General features: G+C 48.0%; 1 protein-coding gene across 2 annotated transcripts in view; it reads right to left on the bottom strand.

The window, feature by feature from the left end:
- Positions 1–19,699, bottom strand: part of LOC147101681 (SH2 domain-containing protein 3C-like) — a 160,052-nt gene that overhangs the window by 86,620 nt on the left and 53,733 nt on the right. The window contains exon 4 of one of the 2 annotated variants that reach the window (XM_085965481.1): positions 7,385–8,063. In XM_085965481.1, coding sequence (XP_085821607.1) covers positions 7,385–8,063 — 679 coding nt within the window. Of the gene's footprint in view, positions 1–962; positions 1,104–7,384; positions 8,064–19,699 lie in introns of those variants that run through there. The other variant, XM_085965482.1, reaches the window with a different exon arrangement.

Consider the following 19,699-nt stretch of genomic DNA (forward strand, 5'->3'; position numbering starts at 1 on the left):
TGCCTCCTCGTCTGTATGGCTCAGTGCCACATGGTGCATTTCCCGGTTGAGCCTGAGGGAGAGCACAAACGACAGCTTGAGAGATTGTCAGGTCGCCTGCTAACGGGGTCCACCAGAGGGCCTAATAATGGGAACCTCTCCAAGTCACCTGTTAATAGTGGGACAGAGACGAGGAATCATCTGTAACAGTCGATTGTTACTAAAGAACCGGATCCAAACAAGGAGAATCGGTTTGCACTTCTCTCTGTCTCTATATGTTTTTCTTTTAAACTCCTTTTTAATTGGTTTTCTTTTTTTGTCTTTTCAATTGTCCCTTTTTTGCTCCCTGTCTGTTTTCCATGATTCGCTCTCTTGCATTCTCTCTCTCTCTCTCTCTGACACTTTCTCCTGCCTTCTCGTTTGATCTCCATCTGTAGGATTCACTATCTGTCCCTCTTGTGTGTCTGTCCCTTTAACAGTCGCCCTGTCTGTGTGTCTCACTCGTGTTTTGCTCACTTTGCTTCTCTCTCGCAGTCTCTTTAACCACCGATCTGACCCTCAGTCTTTGACAGCCTCTCTCCGACCTGCCCCCTCTTTTTTTTCCCTGGGCGCCTCTGGTTTCGTTTATTTTCGCAAGACGCAAACGAAAAAGCAGCTCTCAATTTCAGCGGGTCAAGCAAACCTGGCAGTTTTTAAATACTTCAATCCGGCAGCAGCGTGAAAACTTAAAACTGCAGCAAGGCTGCCAGTGGGGGAAAAAGTTGTTTCAGAAGCAAAGGGGGGGGGGAAAAGAGAGCGAGAGAGAGAAGGAGCCCCAGAGCTGAAAGCCTGTCTCACACAGTGAGAAACACATTCCACTCCAGTCTGAAACTACAGATTTCATTCAAAGCCACAGCTGGATTAAGTTAACTTCACTGAACCAAGAAGAAAGGGAGAGGGTGTGGGGGGGGGGAAACCAAAAGGCAAAATCACATCAGACCTACCTCAGACCCATGGTCCAGCCCCCACCGGCTAGTTCCGTCATCTGTCCTCACTCACTGTGTCACGGACAGGAGCGAGTGGCCCTTGCCTTCGCTTAGCTCCAACAGCAAGGGACTGACTGACAGTCTCACACACAGACTGATCCAATCTCAGCAACCCTCTCGGGGGTGGGGGCAGAGATAGAGAGAGAGGGAGGAAAGAACTACTTATGGAATGCACCAATCCCAGCCAAGTGAGGGGGCAGGGACTTAATCCCATCTTTTCCCTGGGTAGTGAGAGTTTTCTTAAGTGGATTTGGTAAGATTACTGAAGAGGCATGAGATTCCGAAGTTTGAACTTGTGAATGGGATTACAGGATTGTCCTGAAACTTCCAGTCTCCCCACACAGTGAATGCTCACTCTGTCTGGCTGGTAGAAATCCCATTCTCTCCAGCCGCTTTCTCACACAATTTGCTCTTTCTGTTTGTTTGTTGCACTTGTACTGGGGAAATATGCTGTAAACTCACTGATTCCAGGTTAAGACTGTGCATTAAGCCTACTTGTGTTTTTCTGCATGTCTGCGAGACACAGTAATCCCTTTCGTTGACCTACAATGAATGTCTTTTTTTAAGTATAATTAATAGTATTAATCAGTAGAATTTTTGTTTGCCTCATCCCTCCCCCTTTCCAAAACCCATTCCCCCCTTTCCAAAACCCATTCCCCCCTTTCCAAAACCCACCCCCCTTTTCCAAAACCCAATCCCTCCCCCCTTTCCAAAACCCATTCCCCCCTTTCCAAAACCCATTCCCCCCTTTCCAAAACCCATTCCCCCCTTTCCAAAACCCATTCCCCCCTTTCCAAAACCCATTCCCCCTTTCCAAAACCCATTCCCCCTTTCCAAAACCCATTCCCCCTTTCCAAAACCCATTCCCCCCTTTCCAAAACCCATTCCCCTTTCCAAAACCCACCCCCCTTTCCAAAACCCAATCCCTCCCCCCTTTCCAAAACCCATTCCCCCTTTCCAAAACCCATTCCCCCCTTTCCAAAACCCATTCCCCCCTTTCCAAAACCCATTCCCCCCCTTTCCAAAACCCACCCCCCTTTCCAAAACCCACCCCCCTTTCTAAAACCCACCCCCTTTCCAAAACCCACCCCCCCTTTCCAAAACCCATCCCTCCCCTTTCCAAAACCCATTCCCCCAAGTCTGATTGAACATCAACGGTTTCTCTTTGATGGTTTATTTCTAACATGGGTCTTTTATTGATTCCTGGAAGTTACACACAGCGAGGCAGGTTTCAGGCGAGGGCTGCACGGGGCTCGAATAGCCTGCCAACACACCTGGAAACTGTCCACAGAGGGAGGTACAGGCGGCTGTCATTGTCTGTGTGAACCATACTCGTAGAGCAGTCAGCACCTTCAGGAGAGGAGGGGGCGGGGGTAATAGGGGGGAAAAAAAGAAATCTAAAGTCTTGTCCCTTACACCAACTTTTGGCCTGGAGGAGTCCGTGTTCCATGTATACACGGAATGTGAGAGGTTGTAGCCCCTCTTTTATTATTTGAAGGGGCTGCTCCTCGATTTCTGGCTGCACTTCAGTCCCACGCTCCTGATCTTTGGTCACCCGGCGCGGAGGGGAGCGGGCAGGTCAGAGGACCTCCTCATGGGACTGCTCCTGGGCCTGGTCAAAAAAGCCATCAATTGGTCCAGGCAGCGGGCGGTTGAGGGGGTCGTTCGGCCCGATTGCCTGCCTCTCTTCCACGGCCATATTCGCGCCCGGGTGGCCCTGGAGATGGAGCATGCGGTGTCCGCTGGCACGCTTGAGTACTTCATGACCGGTGGGCGCCGCAGGGACTGGAGTGCATTATCAACCCGGAAAACCAAATTTTAATTTAATTTGTTAAGTTTCATTTAAAGTTTTATTTATTTACAGACAATTTGTTTTTTAATTACCCAATCAAAAGAGTACACCAACTTTTGGCCTGGAGGAGTCCGTGTTCCATGTATACATGGAATGTGAGAGGTTGTAGCCCCTCTTTTATTATTTGAAGGGGCTGCTCCTCGATTTCTGGCTGCACTTCAGTCCCACGCTCCTGATCTTTGGTCACCCGGCGCGGAGGGGAGCGGGCAGGTCGGGGGACCTCCGCGTAGGACTGCTCCTGGGCCTGGCCAAAGTGGGCGGTCAAGGGGGTCATCCGGCCCGATTGCCTGCCTCTTTTCCATGGCTATATTCGCGCCCGGGTGGCCCTGGAGATGAAGCACACGGTGTCCGCCGGCACGCTTGAGGCCTTCCGCAATCGGTGGGCGCCGCGGGGACTGGAGTGCATCATCACCCTGGCCAATGCAATTTCAATTTAATTTGTTAAGTTTTATTTAAAGTTTTATTAAGCTACAGTCCAATTGGTTAATCACCCAAAATAAGAAGAGTATACCAACTTTTGATAAGTTGAAATGAATTCGTTTTTGAAAGAAAGAAAGAGACTTTCATTTATATAGCGCCCTTCACGACCTCTCAAAGCCAATGAAGTACTTTTGGAGTGTAGTCACTGTTGTAATGTAGGGAACACAGCAGCCGATTTGCGCACAGCAAGCTCCCACAAACAGCAATGTGGTAATGACCAGATAATCTGTTTTTGTGATGTTGATTGAGGGATAAATATTGGCCAAGGCACCAGGGATAACTCCCCTGCTCTTCTTCAAAATAGTGCCATGGGATCTTTTCCATCCACCTGAGAGGGCAGACGGGGCCTCAGTTTAACGTCTCATCCAAAAGACAGCACCTCCGACGGTGCAGCACTCCCTCAGCACTGCACTGGAGTGTCAGCCTAGAATTTTGCACTCAAGTCTCTGACTCCGAGGCGAGTGTGCTACCCACTGAGCCACAGTATCTACCAACAACAGCAACAATTGGCATCTATCAGTTGGGGTGGGGGCGGGGGGGGTTTCTCAGTGGGGATTGGCTGGTTGGTGCTCACATTGAGGAATGGCTGAAAATTGTGATGAGACCTTCCCCAAGACACTTCTCCGAGGCATAAGGAAAAAAATAGACACTGCGCCAAAGAAGATATTAGGATGGGTTTGGTCAAAGAGTTGGGCTTTAATGGAAGTCTTAAAGGAGGAGAAAAGAGTGAAGAGGAGAAGGGGTTTAGCGAGGGAATTCCAGAGCATGGGGTCTACGCAGCTGAAGGCACTACCAGCAGTGATGGGGCAAAGGGATTGGAAGGGAGGGGAAGATGCGCAAGAGAATGTGTCATTAAAAAAGGAAGGTCTCATCACAATTTTCAGCCATTCCTCAATGTGAGCACCAACCAGCCAATCCCCACTGAGAAACCCCCCCCCCGCCCCCACCCCAACTGATATATGGCCATTTAGGTTAGTTATTGAATGGCTGCTAACACTCATAGAATCGGACCCCAGCACTGGTGGACTCAGATGCCAGTCTTCAGGTGAGCAGAGAATTGGAAAAATAGACCTGTCCTGAGTAGATCTGGGTAGACCCAGTTGACCGCTCCAATCCAGGTTGATCTGGACAATCGTAGATAGATCTGGACTATCCCATGTTGAGCTGGACAACCCTGAGTAGATCTGGGCAGACTCAGATTGATCTGGGTAAGCCCGCAAAGACCTGAGAAGTCCCGAGTAGGTCTGGGCAGATCTGTGTTTGAGCTGGACAAACCTGGGTAGATCTTGGCAAACCAGCATCAATCTGGGCAGGCCTGGGTTTATCTGGATTGGACCAAGTAATCTGGGCAGCCCCAGGTAGTTCTGGGCAGACCTGGGTTGGTATAGACCGCTGCGGGTAGATCTAGACAGAGTTTGTTCTGAGCTCTTCACCATTTTGTGCAACTGTTGGATTCAGGCGTTCAGCACAAGGGTGCAGTGAGCACATCAGTGAGGCATCAGCAGACTGGCGATCCTCCCCAGCCTGGACCCATACAAACAACCGCAGAGGAGGCCGTCCAGAAAGACTCCGGAGAGGCTTTTTTTTATGCAAAAGAATTCCACACGGTCAGCGGTTTCACTTCATTTGAGGAAAGATGAACAATTCCACTTCTCCAAAATGCGTTAAGGTTTGTGCTGACACCAAACACACACGCGTGGTGCAGAGGCAGCGAGCTACTCGCTCCCATTCCAGCCTCTCATTTTTAGTCTCACCATTTTCTCTGTCAATTTGTGCTCTTCCCTCCCCACGCGCAACCCCCCCTATTCCTGAAGGCATTAACTCCGCACTTGGGTGCAGCTCCTAGAGTCACTTGGCAGCTTCTGGAACCTCACTTAATCACCCTTCAGCAGTGGAAATCTGGAACTCTCTCCCCCAAAAAGTGTATCAACTGAAAATTTTGAAACTGAGTGACGTGAATCAGTCATTCATGAAAGAAAGACTTATGAAATAATACTGAGCGGCCTACGGGTGGCGCTGTCCAGGGAAGAGTATAAATACTCTGGCACGGGCCCAGCTTGCGCAGGACATTGTTAACAGGAACTAGTGAAGGACACAACTAGACCTCCATGTTGTAAAATGGTTGATTAAAGCTTTGTTTAACGCTTAGACCAAGTGCCTAGTAGTTTTCTTACGTCAGTGAGATCGCTAGATTTTTGTTAGGCAAGGGTTATGGAACCAAGGCAGGTAGATGGGAGTTAAGATACAGATCAGTCGTGATCTAATTGAATGGTGGAACAGGCTCGAGGGGCTGAATGGCCTACTCCTGTTCCTATGTTGCATGCTATTGTCATAGAAACATAGAAGATAGGAGCAGGAGTAGGCCATTTGGCCTTTCGAGCCTGCTCCGCCATTCAATGCGATCATGGCTGATCATCCCAATTCAGTTCCCGGTACCTGCTTTCTCCCCATACCACTTGATCCTTTTAGCCTTAAGAAATATATCCAACTCCTTCTTGAATATATTTAATGAATTGGCCTCAACTGCCTTCTGTGGTAGAGAATTCCACAGGTTCACCACTCTCTGGGTGAAGAAGTTCCTCCTCATCTCTGTCCTAAATGGCTTACCCCTTATCTTTAGACTGTGACCCCTGGTTCTGGACTCCCCCACCATCAGGAACATCCTCCCTGCATCTAGTCTGTCTAGTCCTGTTAGAATTTTATAAGTTTCAATGAGATCCCCTCTCATTCTTCTAAACTCCAGCGAATATAAGCCCAATCGACCCAATCTCTCCTCATACCTCATTCCTGCCATCCCAGGTATCAGTCATCAGGCTATCAGACTGTGTGTGGGGTTCCCTGAATGTGAGACGCAGCGACAAAGAGCTCCTACTTTGTCGGCAGATTCCCCATGTCACCAGGAAAAGCATTGCTTAATCAAACTGTAAATGAGAGAGTGTCCAATACTTGGACAGACATTACCTTCTTTTTGAGCCAATCAGAAGTTAAGGATACACCAATCATCAATTGGAGGTTAGAAGCACTGATGAGGATCTGGGAGGGGCTCCGTTAAGCAAAACTAACCTGAATTCCCTCGCTATCAATCAGTAGTTCCTATTAAAATTATCCTGGATCATTTGTCATTAAATATATTCAAGGAGGAGTTAGATATATTTCTTAAGGCTAAGGGGATCAAGGGATATGGGGAGAAAGCAGGGACAGGGTACGGAGTTTGGATGATCAGCCATGATCTCATTGAATGGCGGAACAGGCTCGAGGGGCCGAATGGCCTACTCCTGCTCTTTTCTTCTATGTCCCACAGAGTGAAGGATGTGGATGAGAATCATCAGCAAGAGCAGCTTAGACTGAGTCACTGAACTCCTTCAAAAAAAAGGAGCTGGATAAATATCTGGTGTGAAGAGGATGGAGGGTCACAGGAACGGCTACAGATTGAGGTCCTCAAATACTCCACAAGGCACAATGGCTCCCGTCCTGTTGGGGTGCAGTTGACTTACTTTGAGGGACAGCAGGCCAGAGTTGAATAGTGGTGGAGATGCGGGGATGGGTGACTACTTGCTTAATAACTTTTCAGTATCAGGATATGAAATGTGTGTGGTCGATTGACATGGCCTTTGGAAGGAGTGGAGTGGGCTTGATGGACTGAATGGACTTTTCTCATTCTATTTTTCCTTTTTTTTTATCCTATGAGGAAACCAGAATAACTGAAGCTTAAGACTTTCAATTTAAAAAGAATAAAAATGGTGAAAAAAGATAACTAATTGGTCAAATTGAAGGCAGAAATTAAACGTAGTTGAAGGCGATATTTTACTCAAGAATGACGGGCCTCAGCAGCTACCGGTCGGCCTCTCTTTAATCAGGTGCCGATCCAGCTTGGTTCAGTTTAATCCCTGTTAAAAATGGTTATAGGGTGCACAACAAGACGGGGACAAATCAATTGTTGGGTTTTGCCAAAGAAATTTCAAACGGTTAAAGCAGAACAGTCTTGTTGCCATATCTGAGACTAATTGTGCAAAATGGAACATGTAAGGAAGACCAGCGATTATCATACCTGTCATCAATGACTTCTGATTGTGTTGGATTAAGCTGCCCGGCCCCATCTTTAGCAGAAAGTGCTTTGGTCTGACCATCTCCATTTTCTGGCTCATTTGGTTTGCTCTGGATATCCTTGCGTTGTGGTTCAACTGGTTTGGTCGGATCACCCTTACTTTGAAGTGCAGCTGATTTGGTTGAGGAATTGGTGGAGTTTGGCATTGGTGCTTTGGAGCTGGAATATATTGGCTTTGAACAGTTGGAACTCGGACATCCCTGAACTGCTTTGGCTTCCTTGTCCGGCTGTGCCGCCGCAGCCAGTGTAGACCCCTTATCCGGTGGCTCATTTTGGTCACTGTTTGGCACTGGCGGCAGAGGCCCGAGTCTACCCCTCCCTCCAGTCTGTCCATTGGAAGTACTGGGAGTTTTGATTGGTTTCTGTGCCCTGTTAGAGTTCCGGCGTGGCATTGTGCCTATGTAGGTGTACATTTCGCTTGAACAGGCATAGCTAGGACTCCGTTGTATAGTCTCTAAATCATCTACCGTTTCTTGTACTATCTCTTTGGGAATCTGGAGGTCCAGATGGTTCTCTCCCAACCATTTCTTCTTGTCATCAGTTGAACTACTTGAAGATCGTCGGAACGACAGATGTCGCGGGATGTTTGTTAAACTGCTGAAGCCCTTAAACTTAAAGAACTCTGAAACAAAAGGAATAAAAGCTGGTTAGTTAAGAAATTAAGAAAATATAGAACAAGAGACAACCATTTCACCTAGCAATCCTGCTCCTTCCACAGACTGTGTACAGGCGTCCTGGCCAATATTTATACCTCAACCAACACCTAAAACAGATTATCTGGTCACTCGCTGTGCCTGAATTGGCTGCCACGTTTCCTACATTATAACAGTGACTACACTTCATAAGTAATTAATTGGCTGTAAAGCACTTTGGGATGACCGGAGGTTGTGAAAGACGCTATATAAATTCAAGTTCTTTCTTTGTTTCTTCACCATATCATGGACCATAACCCCCATATTTAAAGTAATGGATAGTTGGCTTCTATATAAACCAGAGAGTGGTTCGAATGTGGAACTTGCTCCTACAGGGAGTAGTTCAGACAAATAGCATAGATGCATTTAAGGGGAAGCTAGATAAGTACATGAGGGAGAAAGGAATAGGAGGATATGCTGATAGTGTGAGATGAAATAGGGTAGAAGGAGGCTCGTGTGGAGCATTAACACTCCACCAGAGACCGTTTGGGCCGAATGGCCTGTTTCTGTGCTGTAAATTCTATGTAATTCTGTGTAATATAAATACTTCCTGATCCCCAAAGATAATCAACCAAACCTTTATAATATTCATCCATTCTGCACCTTCATTATTCAACTGTGCTCTCCTGCCCTCTGCAGCCAACGTACTCTGTGCCCCACCCCACCTCCAGCCCCTAGAGGAACCATCATGTCCCATGAAGGGTTTGATCAGCCGAGTCTGTACCTGTCCCATGAAACTCCAAATTTCTTCCCTAATCGCAACTCTATCCAGCTCCTTATTGAAGGAGTTAATCAACCTAGTCCCAAATGCTTTTGTTAGAAGTCTGTGCCACACACAATACCCTATGAGGGGGAGGGGAGGGGAGGTGTATATCTTCCAATCTCTAATCTCATTTGAGGTTTGTGACTCTTAAACCTTTGCTTCTGTGTTCAACCTAAATTAGGACTGAGGACAAAGAGCCATGGGTTCACTAGCTAAAAACAATGGGGCGAGGGTGTCTTCATCTGCAGATCAGGCCTGAAGCTGGGATTTTACTGGGGTGCTGCTTGTTAGGTCACGATTCTCCTCCCCAAAGCTCTGCAGAAAGGCACTGCTCCTTGAAAGCAGGAGGTGCACCTGAACGTTTGAATGCTCTTCCTCAATTCCTGCTCAATACACATCAAATGTTCACTGGTGACTAATCTCCAGGGTTCACTCTAACAATATGGGGAAAGTCTTCAGCTCCTGTTGTGTGAGTCCTCAGTCCCTCACACAGAACAAAAGACTTACATTTCTATAGCGCCTTTCACTTCCTCAGGACTTCCCAAAACACTTTACAGTCAATTAACTACTTTTGAAGTGTTGTAACGTAGGAAAAATGTGGGGAAAACTGTGGAGTAAAAGGTAACCAATATCTTCCTACGGATTTGTTGCCTTTAGGAATTTTTGGCTTGCAGACCAGATATTTCTGCATATAAGCAGCCTGTCTGATATGAACAGCACACATACCACCGGGAACCCTGTACATATTCAGAGTACAGTATCCTAAGAACATAAGAACATAAAAATTAGCAGCAGGAGTAGGCCATACGGCCCCCCGAGCCTGCTTTGCCATTCAATAAGATCATGGCTGATCTACGACCTCAATACCACTTTCCTGCACTATCCCATATCCCTTGATTCCCCTAGAGTCCAAAAATGTTTCTATCTCAGCCTTGAATATACTCAACGACTGAGCATACACAGCCCTTGGGGGCAGAAAATTCCAAAGACTCCCCACCCTCTGAGTGAAGAAATTCCTCCTCATCTCAGTCTTAAAAGGCCGACCCCTTATCCTGAGACAATGCCCCCTAGTTCTAGACTCCCCATCCATGGGAAACAATCTCTCAGCATCTACCCTGTCAATCCCCCTCAAAATCTTATATGTTTCAATGAGATCTCCTCTCATTCTTCTAAATCCCAGAGAGTATAGGCCTAATCTACTCAATCTCTCCTCATAGGACAACCCTCTCATCCCAGGGATTAGTCTAATGAACCTTCGTTGCACCGCCTCCAAGGTAAGTATATCATTCCTTAGATAAGGAGACCAAACCTGTGCACAGTGCTCCAGGTGTGGTCTCACCAAAGCCCTGTACAATTGTAGCAAGACTTCCTTACTCTTATACTCCAACCCCCTAGTAATAAAGGCCAACATACCATTTGCCTTCCCAATTGCTTGCTGTACCTGCCTGCTAACTCTCTGTGTTTCCTGTACGAGGACACCTAAATCTCTCTGAGCACCAACATTTAATAGTTTCTCACCATTTAAAAAGTATTCTGTTTTTCTATTCTTCCTAGCAAAGTGAATAACCTCACAGCCTAGTGGTTAGGGTACTGGACAAGCAACCCAGTCGTTGTGAGTTCACCATGACAAGTTGTGAAATTGAATTCAATAAAAATCTGGCAATTAGTGGGCGAGCACCCGAAAAATAACCGTGAAGGAATGTTGCAAAAACCCAACTCGGTTTACTGATGTCCTTCCAAGATGGGGGCCTAGAAATTGAGTTGACGCCGCGCCAGGGCTTTAGCGCCGGAAATTTAGCGCCGGCGCTAATTCCCTTGCGCGCGCCAAAAATTCAGTAGCGCCGCGCCCAGACGGCGGCCGGCGCTACTGGCGGGCGTGAGCGCCTCCCAATGGGCGCTGAGTGCCGAATTGCGGCGCTAATCCGGCGCTGCGGCACCCGATGCGGTGCGGCAGGCTGGGGAAGTGCAGGCCTCCTCCTTCAGTTAAGGAGGAGCTGCCTGCACCCGCCCGCTGTCCGTTCAAATATTGAAAAAATGAGCCCGGCACCTCGGACAAGTGCCGGGCTTGCAGGCCAGACGCATCTGTTCCGCGGGGGGGGGGGTGGAGGAGTCCGGGGAGGGAGGTGCGGGCAGGCAGCCGACGGGAAAGCGGCCGGCCGCCGCGCGACCTTAATGCGCCGGCACTAACTCGGGGAAGACTCGGTTGCCAGAGTCTTAGTTGCGGCTGCCACGGGCGAGGCGGCCGCAACTGAATTTCGGCGCTGGGGCCCGTCGTCATGGCAACCGGGACGCTGCGCACACCGATGACGTCATCGGTGCCGGCGCAGCGCTACCGGCTTAACGCCGACGGAAGGGCCCCACTCAATTTCCCAACTGGCCATAACTCCGGCGCTAGGCCCTCTAGCGCCTCAAATGCGGCGCTAAGGCTACTCAATTTCTAGGCCGGGGTCTGTCACCCCCTAACCGGTCCTACACACGAATCCAATCTGACACAATGTGGTTGACTCATGTCCTCAGGGCACCAAGAGATATGCAATAAATGCTGCCTTGCCAGTGTTGCCCACATTCCAAGAACAAATTTTAAAAATGTACATAGTAAAAGAATATAGGACCTTGATGGGAGCTTGTCCATTCGATCTGTGAGCGTCTGAGCTCGGATATGATGATCTGTGCATTTCCTAGGAAGGTGGTGATTTAGTTCAGTATAAACGAGTAGGTGAGGTTCAGCTCGCTCCCCACCCCACAGTTCAATTCGATAGATTTGGCATCGGAGGGGGCAGTGGGTGATGGGAGGAGGGGGCAAGCCATGTGTGGTGAGCAGCCAGAAACAAACTCTGTGTTGGTAGGCAAGAGTTCCACAGCTCCAGGACACTCGGGCCATAAAACTACACACAGGAACAAAACTGGTAGCAAGCAATCTCCTGCTCATGTATTACTGATAATAAAAACTGAGAAGTGTTGTAAATACACAGGTTTGTTAGCGGACAGAAGAAGGGGAGGGAAAATGGGTTCACGTTTAAGTTACAGGCGAAGGGTCTCTCTGAGACACCAATTTAATCTCTTTCCAGATGCAGAAACATCTGCTGTGTATTTTTTAAATGTTTTATTGTTCTATTGTTTTTGTGTGTGACTCTCCTGCACCTCCTGGTGGCTGGTCAGAGAATGGCAATGGCGTTGTCCCCCACCCGACCTTACCTGCCCTGTCTTTATAGACAGCCCTCATGAGCTAATCACCTGGAGCAGAAACTTTCAACCCGTGCACCCCCCGCCCGGGAGCAGGACCCAGAAAATGAAGCAGCACTAAAAAAATATATATATATACTTTTGGTTTTGTAATAATTGAAAGAGAAGTAGATCTTTCTTATCCAAGCTGCTGCCTCTTATACTGAAATTCTACTGAAATGACCTCGAGCACTCTCGGCAGCTCAGTTGTGACATGGGCCGAGCCCCCGAGCCGTGCTGATCGTAATGCCCCAGCTCTGATTGCTGAGCCCAGCCAGGGTGGCGATGGGGTGCGCTACGATTCCCCTGAGCATCTCAGAACTACGGAGGCAATAAAACCACGCAGGGTCTCGCTACTGATTGCTCTCTGCGACCTTTACCGAAAAGACGCTGGTGTGTGGAGGCGGGGGGTTAATTTTGACTTTGGGCGTTAGTGTATAAGAGGCGATATCGGATCATCCACCCCGTTATACATCTCTCCCGATTTTCATTCCCATGAAATCCAAGGAAATTAAAATTGGGAGAGGTGTATAACAGGCAGATGATCCGCTATCTCCTGGTGTATAGAAGTGCCCAAATTTTGCATTATGCCCAAAGTGATAATATTTAATTAAATGTAAGGACTTGTGTACTTTTAAAGAAAGTGGATTTGAAAAAATAAATTGGGGAGTATGTTGAATGAATAAATTACTTTCTCTTCAGCAAACCCATTTCAGGCCTTTAACACTGCGCCTGTTCAGCTCCTTGCTGAATGGCCTCCCCAGACCTGCCTTCGGTTGAGCTGTGGTTTTACCCCCACTGGGGCCCTTGCAGGATCTGTAACAGTCCGTCCCCAGTGGGTCTGGACCCCTCTGAGCAATAAATAAATAGCATTTTAAATAATGTCAAACTCAGGCACGCACCCTTTCACCCAGTAAGAGCAGAGCTCGAAGTCCAGGCACATCCATCTGGAACAGCATGAAACCCTGGATGTGTGTGGGGAGGGGTTGTAATTTTGCATATTTCCCCCCCTAATTTTAACATTGTAAAAAGCAAAAGCCCAAACTGAAGGGCTATAAATGGCCTTTTTATGTTATGCAGCCTCTTTGAATGGAGGTGGTCACTTCTTCGGCAGCACCTCCCAAGCCCGCGACCTTTACCACCTAGAAGGACAAGGGCAGCAGGCGCATGGGAACACCACCACCTCCAAGTTCCCCTCCAAGTCACACACCATCCTGACTTGGAAGTATATCGCCGATCCTTCATCGTCGCTGGGTCAAAATCCTGGAACTCCCTCCCCAACAGCACTGTGGGAGTATCTTCACACAGAAACACAGAAGGTAGGAGCAGGAGTAGGCCACTTGGCCCCTCGAGCCTGCTCTGCCATTCAATGAGATCATGGCTGATCATCCAAATTCAGTACCCTGTCCCTGCTTTCTCCCCATATACCTTGATCCCTTTAGCCTTAAGAAATATATCCAACTCCTTCTTGAATATATTTAATGAATTGGCCTCTACTGCCTTCTGTGGTAGAGAATTCCACAGGTTCACCACTCTCTAGGTGAAGAAATTCCTCCTCATCTCTGTCCTAAATGGCTTACCCCTTATCCTTAGACTGTGACCCCTGGTTCTGGACTCCCCGACCATCGGGAACTTTCTTCCTGCATCCAGTCTGTCTAGTCCTGTTAGAATTTTATAAGTTTCGATGAGATCCCCTCTCATTCTTCTAAACTCCAGCGAGTACAAGCCCAATCGACCCAATCTCTCCTCATACGTCATTCCTGCCATCCGAGGTATCAGCCTGGACCGCATGGACTGCAACGGTTCAAGGAGGCGGTTCACCACCACCTTCTCAAGGGGCAATTAGGGATGGGCAATAAATGCTGGGCTTGCCAGCGACGCCCATGTCCCATGGACGAATAATTAAAACAAATGAGCTGGGGAGCCAGTGCTGCGTAATTCAGTCCATTTACATTGTGAGGCGGATTCCACAGCACCGTGCGGTTGCGAGCGCAATCCTGTCGTTTGAAAGCCACCTACGTGCGCCAGGGTAACGGTTCCACAGCCTCTCGCTGACTTCCAGCACCTCTCCCAAGCCATCGCTCTCCTCCTGTGAAGCTGAATAGTGAGTGTCAGCTGGCTATTCGACCGCTGAAGGCAATTCTGTACCCTCCCGACATCCACAGGTGAACGTTCCAGCAGGAAGTCGGCGGACAACCATCAGGAGGAGGCCTTTGTGGCCACTGGGCTAGGGAGCGGCAAAAATCAGGCCCAGGGGCCACAATGGGCAATTACAGTGTTCTCTCCACCCCCCCCCCCCCCAATTACTTTAAATTTCCTTCACTTGTGGAATTTCCACTGGGTCTTGGACTCATTTGGCAACTGTGATGTCCTCGGTGTATTTTAGAATCTGACGCTCCAGGAGGGGTTAGAGGTCAGGGCAGGAGCCAGCATCGACCATCTATGGCCGAGAGGGATGAAGGGAAAATTGAAAAGTTCCCAGGGTTCAGATCAGCCGTATGGGAGACAGGAGAATTCAAACCCTCTCAGCTATTTCTGGAGCGCATTCCGAGCGAGCATGTGGCGTTGATTATGGGATGCCTGGTGCGGTTGAGTGGCCCATCCGGTGACTTAATGACATCTTAAAATAACAATCAGTCTATCAGACCCCTGTTTAAAGGAAATGATGTAGTTTGGGAATGATGTTATGTTTGCTTCTAATCATGGGCTTCTCAGTGGCTTTGAGGTTAAAGCTGTAAAGGCTGCAGTGAATTGTACATTTTTTTGTTCAGGATCCAGTGTCAAGGTTAGAGTTTTCCCAGCTCATTCTCATTAACCCTGACATTGTCCCTCATGAGCAGCAGTCAAACATCTGTAGACACAAGGGGAAGAGAACACTTCTCCCCACCAAGGGAAGGAAAAATTGGATGGCAAATTACTCCTGGATGCTGAAATAACAACAGAAAATGCAAAGTGCCCAATCGAAAGATGAGGTGCTGTTCCTCGAGCTTACGTTGAGCTTCATTGGAACAATGCAATAGCCCGAGGACAGAGAGATCAGAGTGGGTGTGAAGCGGTGAATTAAAGTGACAGGCGACCGGAAGCTCAGGGTCACCCGTACGGACTGAACGGAGGTGTTCTGCAAAGCGGTCGCCCAATCTGCGTTTGGTCTCCCCAATGTAGAGGAGACCACATCGTGAGCAGCGAATACAGTATATTAAATTGCAAGAAGTACAAGTAAATCGCTGTTTCACCTGGAAGGGGTGTTTGGGGCCCTGGACAGTGGGAAGGGAGGAGGTAAAAGGGCATGTGTTGCATCTCCTGCGCTTGCACAGGAAGGTGCCAGGTGAAGGAGCAGGGCTGTTGGGGGTGATTGAGGAGTGGACCAGGGTGTCGTGGAGGGAGCGGTCCCTTCAGAATGCTGAAAGGGGAGGTGAGGGGAAGATGTGTTTGGTGGTGGGATCACATTGGAGGTGGCGGAAATGGCGGAGGATGATTCGTTGAATGTGGAGGCTGGTGGGGTGAAAGGTGAGGACAAGGGGAACCCTATCGTGGTTCTGGGAGGGAGGGGCAGGGGTGAGAGCAGAAGTGCGGGAAATAGAATGGACATGGTCAAGGGCCGTGTCAACCACAGTAGAGGGGAATCCTCGGTTGAGGAAAAAGGAAGACATGTCAGAAGCACTAGTATGGAAGGTGGCATCGTCAGAACAGACTCGGCGGAGACGGAGAAACTGGGAGAATGGAATAGAGTCCTTACAGGAAGCGGGGTGGGAGGATGTGTAGTCCAGGTAGCTGTGGGAGTCGGTGGGCTTGTAGTGGATGTTTGTTGAAAGCCGATCGCCAGAAATGGAGACGGAGAAGTCAAGGAAGGGAAGGGAAGCGTCGGAGGTGGATGCTGTTGCACATCTCTAGTGATAGGTTAAAAAGATAAAAGGAAAGAAAGACTTGCATTTATATAGCACCTTTCACACCCTCGGGGTGTCCCAAAGTCCTTTACAGCCTTTGAAGTACCTTTGCAGTGTAGTCACTGTTGTAATATAGGAAACATGGCAGCCAATCTGCATATAACAAGCTCCCACAAACAGTAATGTGATAAATGACTAGATAATTTGCTTGAGGAATCAATGTCGGCCAGGACAGCTCCCTTGCTCTTCTTTGAATAGTGTTGTGGAATGTTTCATGTCCGCCTGAAAGGTTTAACATCTCATCTGAAAGACACCCCCTCTGACAGTGCAGCACCCCCTCAGTTCTGCACTGAAGTGTCAAACCTAGATTATGTATTCAAGTATAATAAAAACAGAGATACTCAGCAAGTCAGGCAGCATCTGTGAAGAGAGAAACAAAGTTAACGTTTCAGGTCAATGACCTTTCGTCAGAACTGGAAAAAAACAGGAAATGGAACAGAAGGCATTTTACAGCCTTCTGGACTCAACAGAGTTCCAACAATTTCAGACCATAACCTCGGCCCCTATCATATATATATTTTTCAGCCACACTTTTTGTCTGTGTCTTCTTTTCTTCTCTCCCACATGGAAGCTGTCTTTCATTCTGCCAGCGCAATTTACACTTCATCTCGAGCCATCCTTTGTTTCTTAACCTGTCCCGTTATCATCTCCTCTTGTCCTGAATATCTCTTAATGTCTCTTAACCTCTCCTGCCTTCTATCCTATCACAGACCTTCCCTTTTGTTCTATCATCCCCTCCCCCCTTTCCCAGCCCCTACACTTGCTCAAAAATCTGTTCCATTTCCTGCTTTTTTTCCAGTTCTGACGAAGGGCCATCGACCTGAAACATTAACTCTGTTTCTCTCCTCACAGATGCTGCCTGACCTGCTGAGTATCTCCAGCATTTTCTGTTTTTATTTCAGATTTCCAGCATCTGCAGTATTTTCTTTTTGTATTATGTATTCAAGTCCCTGGAGTGAGACTTGAACCCACGACCTTTCTGACTCAGGAGCAAGTGCTGCTACTGAGCCAGAACTGACACACTGAATAGCAACTGCAGCCAGAGGACATACCCTGTCCCCCTAACAGAAAATATCACACTGCTCTTAAATTCAACCAACCAGTTCATTGTAAACCAGGGAAAGAGAGGGCTTTACTGAGAAATAATCCGTCGTGTGGCACCTTATAATGCTTCTATATATATTTGGCAATAACTCTCTGTGCATCACTGAGTATAATGCTCCCATATACAGGAAACTCTTTTTTTATCCGGCACCGACGGGACCGGCGTGGTGCCGGTTTATCAAAAAGTCCGGATTACAGAAAGTTATAGTTAAAAGGTACGAGAGCTCCGTACACAGCAACAAATCCAGGCTTCACTGTTGCTTAGCAACAGGTGCAAGAACCCCGGCCACAGACCAAGCGTCCCTGTTGCTTAGCAATAAGTGCAGGAACCCCGATTACACAGCCACAGATCCAGGAACGGCCACTAATATGAAGTAAAACTTACCTGAACCTACTCTTCAATTTTGCCGGATAACAGAGATTTCCGGTTATTTAGGTGCCGGTAAATCGAGAGTTTCCTGGCTGTATAATAAAATCTCTTGGGTCTGTATGATTGTATGAATATAATGTTCCATGCTGCTTTCTGATTGGTGTATGTGCTAACCATGTGATATTATCAATCAAGCAACCAATCAGAGTCAAGAATCACATTCCACAACATTATACTTCCTCGTCAAAAAAAATTGAATTTTTAAATAAGTGAAATGACTTTAGCTATTTAAGAGTTGTAACTGAAAGTTTAAGTCAGTCGCAGGTCTGAGCTAGGTCGAAGCCATGGGCCCCTGGACAAGTTATCGAGACAATTAATGAACACGCCCCAGTGAGAGATACCGGCTGCTGAGACTTGCTCAGTTCCACAAAATCATTAAAAAAAATCTTATCCGTGATCAACGCCACGGGAGGTCAGCCAGTACTCTACAATAATACGCTGTGGTGAACTTTCATCTTTACCGCTGGGTGGAAAAGGGGCAGAAGCAGATTGGCCGAACTGGGGTGGGGGAGGGAAGGAGTGGACAATGGGCATCAGCACTAGAATCATAGAGTCGTAACGGCACAGAAGGGGGCCATTCGGCCCATCGAGTCCGTGCCGGCTCTCTGTGCAGCAATCCAGTCAGTCCCATTCCCCCGCTCTATCCCCGTAGCCCTGCAAGTTTATCTCCCTCACTACTGGCACCAAGCAACGCATTATCAGCCCCAGCGTGTTGTTGGGTGTAACACTCCCGGAATTATTATATAACAAACCTGCACCCAAATGAGCTGACCTTGTATGTTTGCGACGTATTACGTTCCTGTGTCGAGTTTACAACAATACACTCTGGGTGTGACGACGAGGCCTCGGTTTAACATCTCATCCAAAAGGCAGCACCTCTGACAGTGCAGCCCTCCCTCAGCACTGCACTGGGAGTGTCAGCCTAGATTTTTGTGCTCAAGTCTCTGGAGTGGGATTTGAACCCACAACCTCTAGACTCAGAGGGCAAGGGTGCTGCCCACTGAGCCACGGCTGACACCACATGTGGCACTAGGTATAACATTCCAGTATATATATTTTTTAATTTGAACTCACGTCTCTGGATCATTAGTCCAGTCCTCTGGATTACTAGCCCAGTAAAGCTACCACTATGCTACCGTATTGTATAGCACACTGTATGTAACCGAGTGTTAATGATTGTTAACACTCAAGACCGCACAACGTGGAGGAGAAGCATCCGGGAAGGTGCCAAACAACTCGAGTCTCTTCGCCAGGAGCAAGCGGGAAGCCAAACGCAGGCAGCACAAGGAGCGCACGTCAACTCAAGCACCCCACCCACCCGCCCCTTCAACCACCGTCTGCCCCACCTGTGAGAGAGACTGCAGGTCCCGCATTGGACTCATCAGTCACCTGAGAACTCATTTTTATTGTGGAAGCAATTCATCCTCGGTTCCGAGAGACTGCCTAAGAAGAAGTTATGCCTTTGACCTGCAAAGAAAGATTTTGAGAGCAGTGTTTTGTTCTAAAGTTCAACCTGAAGCACTGCCAACTGCAGTTACGGAAAGTGCTTGTGAAATGTTCCCCTGCTTTCTTGCTGCCTGAAACACGTCCAAATGTAAGTGAAGTGGCATTTGATTGCAAATATCGGAGAGTGAGCACGGAGAGCTGTGAAACCCCGTGGGGCCTGCGCCATCTAGCTGATCTTTCTCGCTCTCTCTTCGTTCTCCGGGCACCAGCTGTCCCCAGCAGGATAATCATCAGAAATACATTTCCTGGCTTGCAAAACAGCTGCAAACACATTCCAGCCACATACTTACCACGTTTACAAAACAGTGCGTTACCTCACACTCAACACACAGCCAGCATTATGAAATTCAACCACTGGTGTGTCCAACAGTTCAAAGGTTTTTTTTTCCCCCTCCCACCATCACACATCTATATATATATATATATCTATAAAAGAACATTTACAAAAATTGCAATTCACTTTTTTCTCCTCGCTGAGTTGTCTTTTGCCTATTTTTGGTCAACCAGCGAGTACTGATTATATTGTCAGGGAAACTAGCTGGGAGGAGTTACTAAGCCTGACTGTGCAAGGCTCTGGCTTCTGCAGTGTCTCTTAAT

This window comes from Somniosus microcephalus, chromosome 23 (genome assembly GCF_052327205.1).
Source record: "Somniosus microcephalus isolate GS21.2 chromosome 23, FLI_Smic_1.0, whole genome shotgun sequence".
In the NCBI taxonomy this organism is placed as follows: Eukaryota; Metazoa; Chordata; class Chondrichthyes; order Squaliformes; family Somniosidae; genus Somniosus; species Somniosus microcephalus.